Here is an 18,418-nt window from a genome sequence, read left to right as displayed (position 1 = left end):
TAGATACTTTTTGGAGAGAGTAATCTGTACAGTAATCTAACTACACTGTTGAAGATGTAATTAGTAACCAGTAATTAATTACTTTTTTTAGAGTAACTTACCCAACACTGCTCCCATCCCATGAGGCATTACCGTAGGTAGGGGAACATATTTTGTTTTATAAAGGCAATCAAGATTATGTATCATTGCATTACAGCAACATCCAAAAGAAAAAACAACATTAGCCTGGTGTGCTGAATAGGGTATAAAGAATATGAACAGTTGGTAAGCAACAACTTTAATTGCAGATTGAGGTAAGCAACTGAAAATAGGTACTTCCCTATAGGCCAAGAATGTAGTGTTGCATGTGTTACATCCTGTCCTTCCATCTTCCATTGTGGAATCACATACAGTGAGAACCCACAGCCTGATTATTGACAAATGATAAATAACTTCAGATTTTCAGCGCGATAACATAATTTTGGACCCCACTATGCTATTTTATTTATTGTTTAGAATATGGGCTCCCAAGGTCTTGTCATCCACAATGCACCTGGTGAAATGTCCTTTAGACAAACATAACTATTATTCGGGGTGACGTCCCTCCACTGCAACTAACCCTGAATCTGATACAACAGAGAAACACAGTATTTGAGCTATTCACAGTTCACTAAACCACAGTCATAGACCTCACTTATAATGATGATCATTATTCCATTATATCGGCACACAGTATCAGAAAACAATTTCTAGAGCATGTATTTTGCTCTCGAGTATCAAAAAGACAATCACACACTGCAGTCATTTTAAGTTGATCATCTCCATTTTTAATACAGGTGATATGAAACAAATGCAACAACCCTGTTTACACTTGGCTTCACTTGAGCTTCCTTTGGGGGATGGAGGGGCCGTAATGGTGGCTAACATGATCCTAGCAGTAACTGTTAGATTAGAGAGAAGGACTGTACACGATGCAGGTCACTGAATATGCGACAAAAACTTAAGGACAGGTAGGCGACAAACAGATGAGGAGGGGAAATCATCTCCGAACGTCACATGCACCAGCAACCCCCGAGAAAAGCGGTCATCTTTCCTCTGCGGTTGAAAACAGTCACACGGATGTCATAGATACTGAACACATGAAATCAGATCGTAGAAAGGCCACCGATTTCACCTTTTTCTAAAAGCCTGGGTTGGATTTCAGTTGGGGATGACCAGACGCACGCAATAAAGCCATTATCTGCTATATCCCCCTTGCATCTTCCCCCCAAACCTCTATTAATTATTTTTTTGTTTTCTGCTCTGTAATATACTTTTCATTATTTACAGGGATGTACACAAAATACACTTAAAAAGAGGATCTTCCATTTCTTCGCAATAAAATGTCACAGGATATTTAGTATTGTCTCTTTTTTGTTACATTCCAGCCAAGAGCCATTCAAGAAAACCAAACGGAAAAATACTGTGATCAAAAAACACAAATGGCATAAAACATGGTCCTTAAAAAGGGGGCGTTTGAGTCCGGTTTGTGCCAGTGTGCAGTAATTTTAATGGAGGCAACTCGAGGACGGCTAGGTGGAGTTGAAGTGACAGTCAGCTTTGTCAGCGACCCACAATTCCTTAATGTCTTTTCTCCACGCTCCAGTGTATGACATTTTTGTTCATCGTGAACACAAAGCGCCTTTTTGCTTTTCCGAATGACAGGTCTCTGTTGATTGACAGGCAAGTTTAATGCAAAAAAAAAAAGAAAAAGTATCTGTGTGGTAGGGGCAGACAATACGGAGGTGCTTGTTCTCATATTCAGCATGTTATTTTCTTATCATATCATCGTATTTATTTATTTATTTTTTTATCAGCGATATTATCATTTCCATCTGGATCTTTTTTTTTTTTTGTGTGTGTGTTCACAAAAAAGTGTGGTGCGCCCCCTGTTGGAGGTTCAGGTTCTCCCACAGATGAAAGCAAGGTAGGTTTATTCACAGTCTGGAGAAGGTTTGGGTTTGGGTTTGCGCGCGCGCGCATGTGTGTGTGTGTGTGTGTGTGGCTGACTGGAGAGGAGGAGTGTTTGTGTGCGGTTGAATTGAGGATATTCACGTCAGTTCAACAGTCACTGTGAGAATAAGTGGCAGGCATATTAGTCCAAGCTTGTGCAAACCAGGAGCTCCATCTGAAAGAGGAAATAGTAATTAGTATTTGGCAGGAATATGCTTGTCACAACTTTGTTTTAATCCAGTCTTAAAGGGAAAGTTCACCCACAAATGAAATGAAGTTCTGTCATTATTTACTCACACTCACGGTATTCTAAAACTCTGTGCTGATGTTTTTAATGAAACAAAGAAAAAGAGTTTTGAAAAGTCTTTATGCGGCTCTAGTTGATCATGGGCTATCAAGCTTCACAAATACAAGCACTGTAGAAGCTAAATAAAAAAAACAGTTCATATGATTTGTCATATATTCCAAAAAAACACAATAGATTTGTGTAAGAAAATGTTAGCATTTAATCATAAAAGAGCAAGGAGAGCTTCTGCATGGGAGAGTTGTCTTTGCTGTAGTTCAGCGGGCAAGAAATCTGTTCAAGCGAGCTTCTTTTCTATACTTTACCTAATCGTCTAATGCACTCTAAAGGTTTGAACGAGCTGTCCAGTGGTGCAGGACCACTTTTAACATTCATGCATATGACACAATGTTCAATAAGCACTAAATGATGATAGCTGTCGTAAGTATTATGATAATACTTCAGTGCTGAAGTAATTTTATTACCATCTCTCTTATTTTCATTGATAAAACAAGTGGTAATATATATATATATATATGTATATATACATATATATATATATATAATTACTTCTACTTTCATGGCTTATACTGGTGTTAGTGCTATAACTGATATAACATAACTACCACCTCATACCCATAATATGAATACATTTCTTTTCCCTTTATGGTCAAAACTCAGTGGTTATATTCAGAATGGAACCGCAGCACAGTATATACACTGTATGCTGCCTCAAAAATGAAGAGTGAATACATTTAAAATAGTATATTACATAGTTGTCTTTTTTTTAAAGTAAAAACGTTTTTACATCAGTTCAATCACATAGTACTGAAGGAGATGCAATAGTGTGGAATACAGTATTTCATGCAAATACTGCATATTTCAGCAAATGCATTAAGCATTCCATACAGCAATGAACATACTGTGCAAACTATAAACTGTGCATGTAAAGTACTATAGTAATTTGCCATTCTGAACATAACCAGCCTTTTTAACTAAGGTTTCAGCAGGAGAATTCCAGACTTCAGGCCATTTGTGGGCACTAGAGTCTTTAGGGTGTTATTTTGTGAGTCGAGTGGGTGTTTGAGATTCAGACACATGTCAGACACAGTGACCTCCCGAGGCCTTGTTCTACAAGCCATTTGACTTGCATACGAGGGGCATCTGAGGCTCGACTCAAGATCGGCGCTCACGTTGACCTGATTCTGTCCTTGCTCTCACACACCTGCCCTGCTGCATTTGCATATTCAAATTTACATTCGTAGATGCGGCGGTGCACAGGAAAGAGGTGCGGTGAGGGGTTTTGGGTGAGGCGAAAGAGAGAGAGAGTGAAAAAAGAATAAGAGAAAAACATAAGAAATAAAAGGCAGAGGCCTCCTTCCGCCCTTCTGCCTGACAGTTCTTCATCTTTACATATGAGACTCTAAGAAACTGTAAATGAGCCAGCACTGAATGTATAAAACAACTGTAATCCATCACTGAATTATATTTGCTGTGGACGCGCTGGTGCATTGGTAAGTGATGGCTCACTTCTAGATTCTAAATGATGAAAGCACAAACCTACGGAAGACACATGGCCTCTTGAGAGGAGGAGAGGACAGAGGGAGACCAGAGACAATAAAAACACAGTATGTAGCTTTAGAAAAGTCTCAGTGAGGGAAAGAATTAAAAAAGACCAGAGGAAAGGGCAAACTAAATAAAACTGAACTACTGCAGTATTATCTAAAGAGCGGTGTACTACAGCGTCCCTTCAATCAATAGAATAGCTGGTTATTGGATCAATGGTATTCTCCTGTCCTCAGTATGATTACAGAGCAAAGCCTATACTTTTGTTCGCTGTATAAGCTGCAATTTATCAAACCACAATTAAGCAATTTCACAATTCTATAATGCATAGGAAGCAAACACTGCTTTTGAAACATACAGCAATTCCAAGAGAAGAGTTCCACACATTATACTGCTTTTATATGTAGTATACTCTATAGAATGTGTAATTCAGCTTGGCGTAAAGAGGTCTTAACTTTTGGCAAAAGTGACCCTCAAAATGGAAGATTTTCTGCAAATGACTTTTTTTTCATAACTTAATTTTTAAAACTAACAATGTGAATGCTTCCAAAACATGTTTTGTTGTCACATGACCTATGTTGCATGTTGTACTTATTGCTTGCTTTTTGCTTATTTAAGTCAACAAGTGATTATCTCAGAAATAAATACATTTATTTGGAAAATCTAATTCAATTTTGTGCAAAAAGAAAAAAAAAGATGTTTTGGCAAATATTTGATCAATGCGATATTGCTTTTCGTTCATTTGCCATTCTCACAGTGTTACATCAAGCTGACTGCAATGCATTTTGGGATAGTATTCTGACCTTGCTGCATTTCTGTCATTTTTAATAACTTCAGTTGTGCAATTATACCGCTTGTAGGAAGAAAACACTGTGGAACTGCTCTCTTGTAATTCTTAATTCATCAAGGATTCTTCTCAAACAAGAGGCAGCAAAAAGCTCACACAGCCAAGGAATCTAATCATTGAGGTGTTCAAATACTTACTGTTCGGATTCTGTGTGTTTTTCATCATACTTGGGTTTTCTGCAGAGTTGAAGATTAAGAGGTGGAGAGGGAGAGAGAAGAATGTATTAATAGATAATACAAGAGACAACCATCATAGGTTTGTGCTCTAATGAAGGATGAAAACCACAAGTCTCTTAGAGGCAAGACTAGAACAAGTTATCGGCAGCCAAAGGTCATAAGTTCACTTCTATTCTTGGCAGGCTTCAATGTAAAATCCACCAAAGACTGCAACCTTTTGAACTTTGAGCTCTTTGTGAACTCACAGATGTGCAAACTCCAAAAAAATATTAAAATCTTTTCTAAGAATCCTCAACCGCCTCCACGACCACAAAAAATCTATTAACAAGACCTGATGCTACAAGCTTCCTTTCTCCTAAATGCTCATCTTTGTTCTTTAATACTGAAGAGCTCTAATGAATGGCTATTGAAACGGGTCAATAGTAGCCCAGCTCAAAGGCTCTTAATCACCATTCTCCCCTCTGTGCCACCAGCGTTCAGACTCAAAAACACAAGGATGTTTTGAATGAGGTGGATGATGGCGCAGGCCACACTAGGCTTTTAAATAGACATTAATGCTCCTCCACGTGAACCATTCCTGGGTTCATTTCACTAAATGATGGACACATTATGTGATCACTTACTCACTCACCCTCATGTTATTTCTAAGCAGTGTTTTCTTTTTCTTTTTTTGCAATTACAGTGAATTAGGATTGAAGCTTTGAAGGTTCAGGAAGGATAAAGTCAACTGCACCATAAAGGCATCATGGTCCACACAACTCAAACATAAATTCTGATCAATTAAGTTGCTATTCACTGAAAATCTTGCCATCTGCCTGCACATTTAAATAATTTCATTGTAGGCTTTCTTTCCATTGAATTGGTTGATTTAGTTCACAAAACCAGTTTAAAGTCGCTGATTTAATCATCTGGCTGCAATGGTTGACCGTGCACTCAAGGAGAAGCTTTCAGATAAGTTGAAATATAGAGGATGAGCAACTTTATGGACTGCTGTAATGATATATTTAAGATACTTTTGCATTCTTTTTGAAGTTCGAAAGCTTCAGTCCCCATCCAATGTACAGTATTCGTATGATAATGGATTATTTAATTCAATGTGTAATGGCTAATTATGTTCTGAGAAAAAAAATATACAGTTATTTGTAACATTTAATTCAATTTTGTGTGAAAAATGATTTTACAAATACTCAGTCAAAGAGATACTGCCTTTGCTACATGTGTCATTCCCAAAATGGAAGATCAAGTCAAATGCAATTCATTCAAATGTTTGAATTTAGAATGACATGAGGGTGGGTAAATAATGATCATTTTTAATTTTGTGTGCCCTATCCCTTAGCAAAAGTCGTATGTGTGTTGTACATGATCATGCATTATTTTGAGGAGTGAGAAGCAATTGCTTTCGCATGTGGTTGAATCTACAATGAACAACTGATTCAATGGATCATGGGTGCAATTGTATGTTCACGCCTGATATTAAAGTGTATTCAAGCTTGTTGTCCTCAGCCTTGGCTGTCATTCGGATTATCCAGAGGAGCACCGACTGTCCTTCATCTTCTAAAGCACATCTTTGATTAGATCTGCGCTCACGCTATAGGCAGATCTCTCATAAACCCTGACAGCCTCGAAAGCTCAGGGGGGAAATTAGTCCAGGGGCAGCAAAACACACACACACACACACACACACACACACAAACACAAAAGCATCAGCAAGCAATCTCTTTCTAACATCAATGAAAACAAAGCCAAGACTTAGTGGGCACAGCATCTGTTTCAGCAGCAAAGAATGGCCAGACAAAACCACAGGGGAATGAATCTGTCACACAAGCACACAAAAAGGCTATTTTTCTTTTAACAAGATATTGATGATTTCATATTTGTGATAAAAAAAGACAGTATCCCTTAAGGAAAGACATCTGTGACCCAAAAATTCCAAACATATACTGCAGATTTGACCATCATCATGTGTTAATGTAATCATCAATTTTTTTGTCACAAATTTTCTGAATAAGCTGCTTCCCTGTTTAGTTTAAATAAATAAATGTCCTTATATATTTGGTTTTATTTAGCATTTTATCATAAACTAAAATTTTTTTTTTTTTTTTTTTGAGTAAATTTGACTAAAATCAATGAGTGACTTGACAAAATACTGACTTGATTTAAAGGATATTGTCCTCAAAAGACAAAAATAAATAAATAAATAAATCCAATAGAATACAATAAAACATGATAAATAGAATTCCAAAAACAAAGACCTTTAATTGTTGCATTTATGATATAAATAGGAGTTACTGTTGGAGCTACTCACCGAAAACAATGAGGCGTATGTGTGTGTCAGTGGAGCCCAGTGGATTCTGGGCAGTGCAGCGGTACATGGAGCCATTGAGTTCTGCAGGCACTCGCTCCAACACCAGTTCCTTCCCATCTCTCTCAGCACTGCCGTCCAGCAGTCTGCTGCCGACCCGCGTCCAGGTGAACAGAGGCTCAGGAAACACCTCATTCTGGAGGTAATGTGTGTGTTTGGTACACAAGGGAAAAAAATCAGTCCAAAGAAGAAAGGGATGTAAAATATTTCGGTTACTGACCTATACTTGATTTTTTTTAAAAATTGGAATTTAAATTGTGCATGATTTATCCATTTGCTGTCATCTAACGCTCACCTCACTTGACCTATTTCTTCTTTCGATAGATAATTTCTCAAAATTAATATCCATTTTTAATAATTATGAAATTATAATGTTGAGGTGTAAAATCACAATTGATTTTAACGCTTTATTTTACATTTATTTATTAATACAGAATTTATAAATCAAAAAATGTATCCGTTTAAATAATTATCAGCTTCAAAGGCATCTTATATCTTTAAGAAACAATATCATGAACAACAATAATAAATATAACACAAAAAAACAGCTTCCTTTAAAACAAAACAAAAGACAATCAATACTCAATACCTTTCCATTTGGAAGAAAGGACAGAAAATAAGAAAAATAAATCTTTCACCAGGACATCAATAAAATGCAATACTATATTGAGACAATTTAAGCATTTCTTGTTATAGACTTCCAGGAAGAGGAATGTAAAGGGTTTGATGGTTGTTAGGGGGTAATGAAAAAAACATCACATTAAGAAGGTAATCCACAAGAGGCAAAAGAATATCAATAATTCTTATTTGCTCCTTTACAGTGGTCCATGGTGTAGCATTGTCTGCAACTATGCCTGGAAGCCCAATAACACAATACATAATTTCATGTCTATTTGAGCAAGTCCTTGCCTTTTAATACTTGTGAAAGCTCACTATAAGACCATTTGATTCTACACAAGAGGACAGGTGTTATGAAACCCAGAAATATCAGTGCCTGTGCCAAGGCTACATCCCTATTCATTGTAGATCCAGTTTCCAGACATGGGAGAGGATATCTTTCCCCTGCTGATCAAACCAAACTACCCATGTTCTGGGTGTGATAAGTGACTGGCTGGCACAATCCATCTACCTTCACAAAATCGTGTGGCTTGTCTGGGTGACCTTTGATAATGGCTCATTGGAGAGTGTGGCTTGCCTGTGTGTCACTGGGCTTCCACATTCACACCATGACAGCAGTGAAATGAGTTTGCTCTTGCTGGTGGAATCAGGTCAGATCTAGATAAAACAATATCCCCAATGGCACTTGACCGGTTAAAACCAAGACATAATGGTAAGACAAGCTCTTGGAGAGCATAAATGCTCTGTACTCAAATACAAAGTTTAAATTAGAAAGGAAGGAGACACCAATGTGACCTCATTTGTTGGTGGTTAACCAGAGTCTAGTAAACCAAAGGGGATACTGAGTCTGTTTTTTGTGACTGTTTGAACTGCAGGGTAGTATTTAGTTTTCTGTGTTAACATTTTTCTTATCTACATGTGAAACCCAAGGCCTTGGAGCAGCTAAGGATAAGGGAGATGTTCTTCCAAATACAAAATCCTCTGAAATCTTTTGTGCAAACATTAAGATCCAAACTGGATTTATGTCCCCGTCAAGCCTATTTATGGTGACCATTCTTCTATTATTTAAAGGTGTACTTCAAATATGTAAAATGTGGGTGGAATAAACACACAGATCTGCCAGGCCAACTGGCCATGCACCAACCAACTCCCTCCCCTACTCAGGTAACTCCATCTTAGCGTTTTTTCCCATCCAAAACCCAACAAGAGAGGGCATTTTTTAACAGAAAATTCCATTTTGCATGGTAGCTATATTTTGAAGCATGGTTTTAAGCTGGTCTAACTGGACACTGATGAGTTTAGACTGGGATTGCTGCTGATTTAAATGGTCTACCTGCTTGCAAATGACCAGTTTTGATCTGCGAATAACAAGTCTAAATCTGCTAATCATCAGTATAGACCAGCCAATGACCAGTTTACACAATCTCACAGCCCCTTTTAACTGGCTAGAACACAGCTAAACCTGAAATTTCCAGGAGGAATAAAATACAACTACTGTAACATTATTTTAAATTCATGACACAAACAAAATAGCGTAAAGTAGATTCAGTGATGATAGCATATCAGGTCTAATTTCTTTCCACCTGAATGCCGTTGGCTAGACACATCTCTGAGTCAGACCTGTCACAAAGATTGGGCAGATCATCCCCAAACTGTTCTGTGTTTATCTGCTGGGGAAGATTTTTTTTAGCTCTTGGCAGACGGTGATAGTTACACTGAGACAATCTCCCTGCTTCACTAGGCTTGTGGAGCTGATGGACTATTGAAGCAAGTATAAATTTGGCGCCGTTGACAGTAAAGCGCTCCTGGCTAGCTCTGTGCTCGCACCTGTTTTGCTAGCTAGTATGACAAGAACAAACGAAAGCAGCAAAATCCCTGAAAGCTGCAGTGAAATACATCAACAAACAGCTGATTTGTTTTTTAATCAGATGCTCTTATGCCTTCTGGGGAGAATACCAAACAGAACACAAACACAAGTAAGAGGAGTTTAGCGTTAGCAAAAAGAAGCTAAATGTTAGCATAATAAATCAGCCTGCCTTATTTCTGGGGCTAGTTCTTGTCAAGCATAGATTTTTCACTGCAAAAACATCTTTTAGATCGGTTTTAGTGTCTTGTTTATAGCATTTTACTGGAAAGAATCTCTTAAACAAGATAAATTTATACAAGAAACAAATCGGCAATTAAGACTAAAGAAAATATTATACCTTATACTCTACTATACTTATACCCCAACAAACTAGGGGTGTCCCCGACTAAGGATTTTCATAGTCGAATCGGAATTTTCAAATCTTGCCGACAGTCGACTGATAGTCGAATCATATGTTTGGGGGCGGGGCCTTTTTTTGCTCACTGGCCACTGTGGCTAGTGATGTTACAAATTTACTATCCACTCAGCATTTTCACTGGCCACAATTTTGTTGTTGGGAAATTACATTTTATATGTATACTGCATACAAAACAAATGTATTATTTCAATTGATTTCCAGGTCATTTTTGACCTATTAAAGGACATTTTTCCCTAACTTGTATTAAATGCATGCATCATCATTCATATCAAATTCTTACAATTTTTAATAATTTAACTTACTATAATAAGATAATATAGGGCTGTTTCCAATCATATGAAATCAGTATCTACAAAACAGATCTTTCCACTGCAGAAGAAACAGAAGTGACTGGAGCGGCATTCAGATACATTTACACAGACTGTTCAATGTAGCTGAAATATAGCACAAATGCATTTACACTGCATGCAAAATTATTACACCATAAATAATTATGTGAGTTCGGTGTTTTATTTATTTATTTTTTATTTTTTTTAATATACAAATATGAAATGTTGAAAAAAATGCAGATAGGCTACTATAAAAGTAAACCGCCAGTAGGTGGCAGCAAGTGATCTTAATCTTAATTAATTGAAGAATGCCTTCAAACGATTCGTTCAGACAGCTGATTCATTCAAAAATGAAGCAAGTGCCAGTCCTTCTAAATGGACCACTGAATCATTGACTCAAAATTCAAAAACGCAAATCATTCATTAACAAAACACCGCTGTGTGTCGCTCAAACATGCGCGACTGTTCTGCTGTGATTTTTGTTTGGAACTATTTTCATTAACCAAATAGAGCAAAAACAGTCAACGTTGACAATATATCCTTTCAATAAATTCAAATTCAAATATTGAACTAAAATGTATATTATCTACTCATTTGCAATCGTGGTTTTCAGGGAACTTCCCTCTCTTGGTCGTGTCATGTTGCTTAGGCTGTATGTTATAAATATAAAAACTAAGTTAAATTTTTTATGATTTTTCTGTATGCAGTTGCGTTCATTTGTTTTGATTTCATTATCAATCACCGTTTACACTGAATGTAATAAAATCAGAACCATTCTCGCCAAAATTTCGGTGCAATTAAATGTTCAGATTAGTTGTCCGGATGGGCAAGTAAAATTCTCTTCTTTCACTTGCCCCTTCAAAAAATCTACTTGTCCCGAACAAGCATTAATGTCGAGCTCTTTTACTGTATATAAAATTCAACCCGCCAGAGTGGCTAGTGGAAGTGACTGTGTTACCCGCCACAACTGAAATCCACCCGCATTTGGCGGGTGTTTTATGGGATGAGATTCCCGACAAAAGTATTGCAGTCACAGATAAAAAAATAACAAGTGTGAAAACTACATTTAAAAACGCAAGTAAAAATATATTGCACAAGATTTAAAATTATAAGCGTAAATCAGAAAATTAATAACGCATTTTTAAATATAATAAAACTTTAAACATATTTAAAATCATATTGCACAAAATTTAAATATTAATGCAAAATAATCTGACTTGCGCACAAAATCATGTTTTCCTTGGTTGTATTTCTCAGTTTTTTCTGCTCTCAGACATTTTCTGCTCATATTTTTATTATTTGTATGCTTATGTTGTTTTTCCCTTTGCGGTTGTTTCCACGTTCTGTGCTTGCTTTTGCAAATATTGCTGTTAGAGTTTCATGTAAATCAGGGCAGGCTCAAGCGTCATCATTGGTCCAGTAGTTCTTGATTGACAGCTCCACCTCTAGCCAATCAGTCCAAGAGGGGCGTGGACGTCACTCCAATGCGCCTCATTAGCTGCCGATGCTCAGCTTTCACTTGTACAGGTGAAAATGTTTAACTGTCAGCTGGGGTAACATCTCTCTATACAGGACACTGTTATATTTGTCTGCCTGTCACTGCTGTAGGCTACGCCTGCCTGGTGATCCGTTAACGTTAAATGAGCCATCCTAGTGACCTGTCGTGGGTATATTCACCTGTATTTATTCGCCTATGGCCACATCATGAATGGGAGCAGCCACAATATGCACCGGCCTTGCGAAGTCACCGTTATATGTCTTGCTCGCCCATATCTGACTAATAATAAGTCTTATGGTTATTAATGTTAGGAGAGGATAAGTCACAGTCACAATTGTTTAGTTTGCTGTATATTGCTCGTAATTGTTAACTGTCAGTAGGCAATATTTTGCTTATTTATTGTCATGTATTGTTTTTTGTTTTTTCCTGTACAGTATGTAATTGATAAGGTTGATGGTTTTGTAAGATTTGTCACATTTTGTGTTACCCTGAGATTATAAAATGACATACTGAATGATTCACATTATTCCTCACTGAATGAATCTGCCGTTTGAATGAATGATTTAATGTCTTACTCTAAGATACTTGCTGCCACCTGCTGGCTGTTTAACTTTCATATTGTTGCTGTATTCTAACTTTATACATTTAAAACATTAATATGATAGTGTTATGCAATTATATAGGTAGCTTGTTGCATATTGTGTTTATGTAAATAAATCATTGTGTACGTCAAATCCACCTAGCCTCTGTAACTGTCATGTTCATTCATTCATAATTAAATTACCAATTTACTCATTTAACGTTAACGGATCACCAGGCAGGCGTAGCCTACAGCAGTGACAGGCAGACACATATAACGGTGTCCTGTATAGAAAGATGTTGCCCAGCAGGCAGTTAAACATTTTCACCTGTACAAGTGAAAGCTGAGCATGGGCAGCTAATGAGGCGCATTGGAGTGACGTCCACACCCCTCTTCGACTGATTGGCTAGAGGTGGAGCTGCCAATCAAGAACTACTGGACCAATGATGATGCTTGAGCCCGCCCTGATTTACATGAAACTCTAACAGCAACATTTGGTTCAGCAAGCGCGAAGGGAAAAACAACATAAGCATACAAAAATAAAAATATGAGCAGAAAATGTCTGAGAGCAGAAAAACAGAGAAATATAACCAAGGAAAACATGATTTTGTGCGCAAGTCAAATAATTTTGCATTAATATTTCAATTTTGTGCAATATGATTTTAAATATGTTTAACGTTTTTATTCATATGCTTATTATATTTAAAAATGCGTGACCATTGTTTGCTATTCTGAAAACTTTGCTTTCAATTTTAAATCTGGTGCAATATATTTGTACTTGAGTTTTTACATTTTGTTTTCATGCTTTTTATTTTTTTATCTGTGACTGCAATACTTTTGTCGGGAATCTGATCCCATAGTGTTAATGTCAAGCCCTGCAGATAATGCTTTAATATGTTTTGATTAAAAGACAGTTAACATTAAACGTAAGCGAAACCCTAAGAATTCACAACACTTTTTACAATAGTGCTCTCATTATAACGTTATGTAAATGACAGTTGTTATTAATCTTCTGCATTTCTGTTTTGAGCTGCGCGAGCTGACCATTAGAATGAAGCATTTGATAGCAGGTATATAATCAATGGGATTTAACTTATTTATCTCATATAGAATACGCTTCGTTATTTATACAACATAACGTTAATATTACGACTTATATCTGCACAAAATCCCCCAAATGCATAAATGAACGTGTCTGCTCGACTTTGAATTAACTCATTTTATGGACGCGTTCTTCTCACTAACTAAACTAAACTCTAAAAATGCTCGCGCTGCGCACTGAAGAGATAATCAACGTATAGTAGGCTGCAATGAAGCGCTTACTGCAGCGCAACTCAACCAAATGCATCTCACGAGATAAATAATATATACACGGAATATAAACCGGCTGAAATGTTTCTGATGTGTCTGAAATCACTTGTACCCTACCTGATTCTTATTTACAGATTCAAAGTTTTGTCACTTCAGATTCTTATTTACAGCATTATCATAATAGGCTTTATATTACCTTGTTGGGAGAACAGCGGTAGTTCTATGTGAAATCAGACATTGAGCACCCCCATATAGCCAAAATGGCATGATCAAAAGCAGTAAGGATACTGCTGCTATTTGAGCTGTAGCTTTCCTGTAGCTCAAATAGTAGAGCATGGCGCTAGCAACGCCAAGATCATGGGTTCGATTCCCAGGGAAAGCAAGAGCTGATAAAATGTAAAAACTGTAACTTGAATGCAATGTAAGTCGCTTTGGATAAAAGCGTCTGCTAAATGAATAAATGTAAATGTAAATGTAAATCATAACACCTCTGCGAATCTCCAAATGTTCGACTGTGAGGTCGAATCAATCTCCTATCGAAGCATCAAATCGTCAACTATTCAGAGTCACTCCTACAACAAACTATACAATTTGTTTTTTTTTTTAACTCGTCCTAACTGAATAATTTTTCTTATTAAGCACAAACATAACAATTTAGTGAGATTTTATGCTTAAAAAGATAAAACATTATTTGCCAACAGGGTAAGACAAATAAACTTACTTATATATTCTCAGAAAGTGTTAGAATTTTGCTGCTAAAATAATTGTTTCTTACTTTAAAGATGTTTTTACATTCTATATTATTCAGAAATTTCTATTGGAAAACAATACCTTATTTATAAGAAAATTGGTAACCCTTTAAAGGGAACACATATTCAATATTAACCAGCAGTTCTTAAAATAAAGTATTGTTCTGAATCACCAATTATTTCCTTTAACAGCTAACAGCATGCAAACCAGATAAAAATCTAAACAGAACAAATGTGACCCATGTTATCGTTTAGCGATTTTATGACAGTTTTTCATTTAAAGAGATTTATTAAATGCAACACCACATTAGTTTTGTTTCCTTTCTTCTGTGTTTATAGAGATGACACTGAATAGAGTGCTAACAACAGAGAAAGCAATTGGGGAAAGAAAGATAATCGCAACCTAAATGCCATTTAATCCAAAAAGCATTGTTGTCACTCAGTCTGAGTGTCTGTAGACTATTTACAAATGCATTTTTATTCTTCTATACGACTCTTATCTTATGTCACAACTGATCTATGTCTAGAACTTTCTAATAACCTTGAGTGCTCAAGGTCTTTTTTTTTTTAGTTGCAGCCCTAAGTACTTTTCAATAGATCATTTTCAGAGTTTTTGTTCTCATGACCTTTAAAGGACTTTGAAAACCCTCTATTTTGATTTCATAGCTACTTACATGATTGAAAGGTTTGATTTTGCCAGATGCAGTGCACCCGTCCTCGGACAGGCCGAACCATTTGGATTGATAGCTCATGGATAGCAGTACCAGGTCAGGAGCTGACAGATACATGTGTCATATTGCACACTCTGTAAGAATGGTCACTATAGCCGTACATCACACAGGCTTAACTGCAGATGTGGGACAAACCTCCTCGTATCCAAAACTGAACTTGGCCCTGGTTTCGTAACCCCCATGGACTTACCACTGGAGATCCTACCTGGAATCCTTGGACGGTGATGCGAACTGTATCCCCTACCTTTGCCCTGGTAGGGGTTATCGTAAGCTTGGGGCCTTTAGGAGCCGCTATGGAAGGAAACAAGAGAAAACTCAATCAGTTTTTGTTGCACAGCATTAAAGCAGTACTAGTATACCAGCATAGCATTAACAGACTAAAGTCATGGCGTTTGACTTGGAGGTCAACTTGGAGATTCTCAGTTTCCTTCATTGAAATTGCTGAGGAGTATTTATTTCCCAAGAGAGACAAGGACCTAAATTGGGTAGACACTCATTACTGAAGAAGAAACAGAGCGTGCAAGGCAAACGGTGGAGGAAGTAAGATAAGAGACACTTAGAGAACTAATTCCCTTGTCTTGTGTGGACCGAATCTCCCAGATGGGTTTAATTTGGTCTCAGAGAATGGCTGGGATGTGATGAAGGAAAGGAAGGTTAAAACATCATATTTTGACCTTCTCAGGCACTGAGGATTTCTCTTGTGTACTCAGGGGGAAGATAAGAAAGTGATTTTGTACATGTCTGGAAAGTGAGACCACAAGTTTCTCAAGTGAAACTTCCTCTGTTCGGCAGCGCGAGCTAGGCTCTTTATAGCGACAGAGTCTGAGTACGAGAACGCCTCCGACTGGTCCCGTGTTAAGTGGTTCTGCATCGTTTACCATGATTACCAGCATCCACTCTGTGTAGCCCTGAGAACCATAAAACAAGTTTTGTGAGCCATATGTTTGCGCTAACACATAATTCCAGAGCGAAGCTTAGTAAATGAAGATTGGACTTGAAATTGTTCAAAAATGCATCCCACTGTGGCCTTATTTCAACCCTCATTACGACTAATGCTACGCTTTGGCTCCTACAACACATACAGATAATCCAACTACTGAGAACTATGTGAAACAATGGCTAATCATGCTTTTAGCCATCAATCAAGCCACAGAGTGTCCAGCAAAAGCTAATGAGGCATCAGGCCAGTCTTAGTCAGTTTAATGATTACCCCCCGGGGCTGCATAATGGATTATGATTTCCGCTCTCACATTTGTAATGGGTCCTATGAATGTGTATTTCACACATAAATCAAGTTATGGCAGGACACTACACCGAATACACAGAAATCCTCTTTCGCCTGCTTACTTATTATGGAAATGATCGGGGATATTAGCGGCCAGGCTTTGCGGAGTGGAGAAAGAGATGTGAAATGCAATACACAAGAGAGATTAAGAGCTTGTCAAGGCATGAATCATGACTCAATGACTCCATCGATTTCCCCTAAGAAAACAGTTGAAAAACAAAAGGAGACCATTCATAGGGTTTGTGTTCTGACAGAGCAATGGGCAGTCAAAGGCTGACCCTACCTTTTCCGTACCAAGTGGTTGAATTAACGGATCAATACCTCAGATTGCCTAACCTAAGCCCTAACCACCGGAGCTGACAAAAAAATTCACTGAGCTGTGACATTTTCCTACCTGCGGTACCAGGTAATTGTTCTGCCATAGCATGTTTTCTTATTTTAAAAAAAAATGGTAAAATTGCACCTGTTAAAAAGCATTTTGAACAGAATTGGACTGAGAAAGCCTTATAAAAAGCTTGCTGTTGAAGTAAGGTGATGGCCAGATGTCTGGGGGCAACTCCAGGAGGAACATTTGGTGACCCATGTCATCACCTTTATTACGCCGCAAGCACTGTAACTGATGAGTCACAGAAACGCTGGCTTTTCAAGCTTCACTAAAGGAGGCAACTACAAAGTCTCAAATTTTTGTCATCAAAACATTATAATGTATGAAAACATTTAACTTGTCTTAATGCACAATTAAATATACAATATCAACTACACCAGCATGAAAAACAGCCTAAGCTGGTGTATTTTGCAGAGCTAACACTGTCCAACTTGATGACTCTGGGCTACCCAAGTACAACATGGTCCTGGATCAACATTTGTATCAATCAATCGGATTCTACCACTAGGTTTACTAATGACTGTTGATACAAAGTATCAATGTTCAATATGTATAAATAATGTTGTATTTAACCCTGGCTTTCTTCGTAGACTTGTTTGACCAACTTCTCATGGTCCACTTAACCTCCAAGCCATTGAAACCCTTGATAGAGAAATAAGGTTGTTTGAATGTACAAAGATTCATTCACACTCCCACACACAACCCACAACAAACATCTGCGCACTTATTATCAGTCTATTGGGTGGAGGAACTTGGCGTGCAGGCATAGATCATCTCTAGCTTCTGGATGTGAGAATATAACTCATTCCCCTTCTGTGTTTTTGCTGAATCAGTAGCACCTTCACTCATGCAAATCCTTACTGCTGAGCCTGGCTCAGCTTTAATTATGGAGAGGCACTGACTGAATCACTGCATATTTGGATATGACTGACAGACAGCCAAGTCAGGGCAACAAGCCCAGCCGTGATGCTCTGAGGTGAGGACAGCGTTCTGAGAACACCGCCTCCACAGACCAACCACATCCATTTAGAGCGCAGCCAAGTCTCGCCTCATGAATATTCAGTGAATGTAATACAAATTTGAGTCGCTGTCAAGATGTTTCTGTATCATGTGAAAATATTCAAATCTGTGAAAGATTTATGACTTCTGAATGCTTCTATGACTTGCGTTTCATTTTCTGACCGGGTACAGGTTAGTGGATCACCTGAACTGGAAGTGTCATGTAATAACTGAAATTAAACCTTCTACTGGAGCAACTGTATACATAATATCTTCCAGTCTTATTTCCTCAGGTAATGGCTGATAAAAACAAATCAGCTTTGCCATTACAGGAATACATTACATTTTAGAATATATTCAAATATAAACCAATTGCAAATTTTTTCACAATATTACTGTTTTTACTGTACTTGCAGGGTTTAATTTCCGACTTCAAAAATGAC

The 18,418-nt window shown here is 37.4% G+C and overlaps 1 protein-coding gene across 2 annotated transcripts in view; it reads right to left on the bottom strand.

Annotated features, from left to right (window-relative positions):
- Positions 1-780: 780 nt before the first annotated feature.
- Positions 781-18,418, bottom strand: part of igsf21a (immunoglobin superfamily, member 21a) — a 225,716-nt gene continuing 208,078 nt past the window's right edge. The window contains exons 7-10 of one of the 2 annotated variants that reach the window (XM_058790855.1): positions 15,497-15,597; positions 7,149-7,341; positions 4,805-4,843; positions 781-2,146 (exon numbers count right to left, since the gene is read on the bottom strand). In XM_058790855.1, coding sequence (XP_058646838.1) covers positions 2,070-2,146; positions 4,805-4,843; positions 7,149-7,341; positions 15,497-15,597 — 410 coding nt within the window. In that variant the 3' untranslated portion in view covers positions 781-2,069. The remainder of the gene's footprint in view (positions 2,147-4,804; positions 4,844-7,148; positions 7,342-15,496; positions 15,598-18,418) is intronic. The other variant, XM_058790856.1, reaches the window with a different exon arrangement.

Source organism: Onychostoma macrolepis, chromosome 11 (genome assembly GCF_012432095.1).
Source record: "Onychostoma macrolepis isolate SWU-2019 chromosome 11, ASM1243209v1, whole genome shotgun sequence".
In the NCBI taxonomy this organism is placed as follows: domain Eukaryota; kingdom Metazoa; phylum Chordata; class Actinopteri; order Cypriniformes; family Cyprinidae; genus Onychostoma; species Onychostoma macrolepis.
The sequence above is the reverse complement of the archived record's forward strand: the minus strand, read 5'-3'. Positions and strand labels throughout refer to the sequence as shown.